Source organism: Kogia breviceps, chromosome X (genome assembly GCF_026419965.1).
Source record: "Kogia breviceps isolate mKogBre1 chromosome X, mKogBre1 haplotype 1, whole genome shotgun sequence".
Lineage (NCBI taxonomy): Eukaryota > Metazoa > Chordata > Mammalia > Artiodactyla > Physeteridae > Kogia > Kogia breviceps.
Window position 1 is genome coordinate 23,121,739 of NC_081330.1, and position 2,909 is coordinate 23,124,647.

The 2,909-nt window shown below is 36.1% G+C and overlaps 1 protein-coding gene across 1 annotated transcript; it reads right to left on the reverse strand.

Annotated features, from left to right (window-relative positions):
- Positions 1-340: 340 nt before the first annotated feature.
- On the reverse strand, positions 341-494 carry LOC131747984 (short transmembrane mitochondrial protein 1-like). The gene has a single exon (XM_067023478.1). The coding sequence runs from the start codon at positions 482-484 to the stop codon at positions 341-343; it is 144 nt and encodes a 47-aa protein (XP_066879579.1). The 5' UTR covers positions 485-494.
- Positions 495-2,909: the final 2,415 nt, after the last annotated feature.

Here is a 2,909-nt window from a genome sequence, read left to right on the forward strand (position 1 = left end):
CAAAACTCATCAATTTTTCTTTTGAAAATGGTAGCAGAAATCCCAAAGAATAAAAGAGAGACTACTAATTAGAGGTCATGTTTACTAATCTAGCACCATAATTTCATTCTCAGGACCTCCCAAGTGGCTGGGAGGAGGAAGGGAAGAAGTGAGGATGTTGGAAAAGTGAGGGTTGTTCTTAACCTGTGGCCCCATTTGTGTTGTAAGGCAATGCAGGGTCTAGCAAAGAAGAAAATTGCTAAGGCTGGAGATGAAAACAAAAGCTTTTGGTTCAGATGGTAAAGGAGGCCCTCAAGAACAGTAAAATCAGTTTATCCAGGAGGCAGTGCTGGAGTTGGCCTCATGAACTAGGGGGTTTCTTCTTGGAGTCCACGTCCTTTTTAATTTCTTCAGGTTTTTTAGACAGGTTTGGTATGTCATAGTTCTGAGCCAGATACATTCCCACCACATTGCCAAGAGTAAATCCAAGCAGGAACTGGAGCATAGTGTTGGCAGGGAGGGCGTGAAGGGCCTCCCCTGGTGTGATGGGTCAATAATTGTCACTCTTAATTTTAGCCATTCTAGTCGGTGTAAAGTGGTATCACGTTGTGGTTATCATTTGTAGTTTCCTAATGATTAATGAAGTTGAGAATATTTTCATGTGCTTAGTTACTGTTCATTTATATTCTTTGGTGAAGTATCTTCAAATATTTCTCCCAAATTATACTGAGTTATTTTTCTTCTTAGTATTTAGTTGTAAGAGTGCTATTTATAAAACATATTATAGATACTAGTTATTTGTCAATTATATATAGAAAGAATCTTTTCTCCCAGTCTGGAGTTTGATTTTTCATTTTCTTCATGTTACATTTCAAAGAGCAGACGTTTTCATTTTGATGAAATCCAATTTATCGTTTTATTAATTTTATGATTAGTGCTTTTTTGTCATCTCTAAGATATTTTTACCTATCCCAAAGTCACAAAGATTTTCTCCTATAGTTTCATTTAGATGATTTATACTCTTAGCTCTTTCAGTTAGACCTATGATCCATTTCAAATTTAGTTTTGTATATGACATGAAATAAAGGTCAAGGTTCATTTTTTTCCATATGTATATTCAGTTAATTTAGCACTACTAACTTACTAAAAAGACTATCCTTTCCCCCATTGAATTTCTTGATAATTTTGTTGAAAATCAATTTACCATACACGTGTGGTTTTTTTTCTGGACTCTTTTGTGTTTCCTAGATTGATATGATCTATAATAATCTTTGAAACTAATTTTAGAGTAAGTTTCGAAACCAGATAATGTGAGTCACCAAATTTGTTACTCTTCTTCAAAATTGCTTTGACTAATATAATTCCTTTGCATTTCCATATTAATTTCAGAATCAACTATTAACTTTGCTATAAATATAAGCTGCTGGAAATTTATTTGGGTTTATAGGGAATCTATGGATAAGTTTGGGGAGAATTGATATGTTTACAATATTGAGACCTGCAATCCATGTACATGGTATATCACCTCATTTATTTAAATCTTTTAAAATTTCTCTCAGGAGTGTTTTTTGTTGTTTTTCTTTGTTTGTTTTGGTTTTTGTACACATTATTTAAGAGCCAGAGGAAGTTTCTTCCCCTTCCTAAATTGCTGGAAGTTTTTAATCAGGAATAGGTGCTGAATTTTGTCAAATTCTTCTGCATTCATAGGGAACATTTTTTCTCCTTTATTATGTTATTATGGTAAAATATAATTGATTTTAAAATATCAAACCAGGCTTACATTCCTGGAATAAACACAATTGGTTATGATGTATTGATATTATCCCTCTAAGTAATGTTTCAGCTACATTCCCCAAATTTTGATATGTTGGGTTTTCATTTTCATTCAGTTCAAAACTTTATTATCTAATTCCCTTGTGATTTCTTCTTTGAACCATGGCTTATTTAAAGATTTGGGTTGTGTTTTTATAATTTTTTTTTTTTAAATTTATTTATTTATTTATTTATCCTGTGTTGGGTCTTCGTTTCTGTGGGAGGGCTTTCTCTAGTTGTGGCAAGCGGGGGCCATTCTTCATCGCGGTGCGCGGGCCTTTCACTATCGCGGCCTCTCTTGTTGCAGAGCACAAGCTCCAGACGCGCAGGCTCAGTAATTGTGGCTCACGGGCCTAGTTGCTCTGCAGCATGTGGGATCTTCCCAGACAAGGGCTCGAACCCTTGTCGCCTGCATTAGCAGGCAGATTCTCAACCACTGCACCACCAGGGAAGCCCCTAATTTTTATTTTATTTTATTTTGATTCTTTTCTTTTTTAAAAAAAAAAATTATTTATTTATTTTTGGCTGTGTTGGGTCTTTGTTGTCACACGGACTTTCTCTAGTTGCAGAGAGCAGGGGCCACTCTTCGTTGTGGTGCATGCGCTTCTCATCATGGCGGCTTCTCTTGTTGCAGAGCACGGGCTCTAGGCAAGCAGGCTTCAGTAGTTGTGGCTTGCAGGCTCTAGAACACAGGCTCAGTAGTTGCAGTGCATGGGCTTAGTTGCTCCGGGGCATGTGGGATCTTCCCGGACCAGGGCTCGAACCCATGTCTCCTGCACTGACAGGCAGATTCTTAACCACTATGCCATCAGGGAAGCCCTAAAGATTTATTTTTAATATCTAAATATTTGGGGATTTTCCTAATATATTTCTGTTACTGATTTCTAATTTCATTGTGATCAGAAAAGAAAACCTGTATGACTTTAATCCTTTAAAATGTATTAATACTTCTTTTTATCACAGACCATGTTCCATACCTCAGTGACTACGCCGTATGCACTTGAATATAATGTACACTGTGCCTTTGGGGGTGTGTTTTATAAATGTCAATTAAGTCAACTTGGTTATTAGTGTTTTTGTGTACAGATTTTGTGTGAACATAGTTTTTCATTTTGATG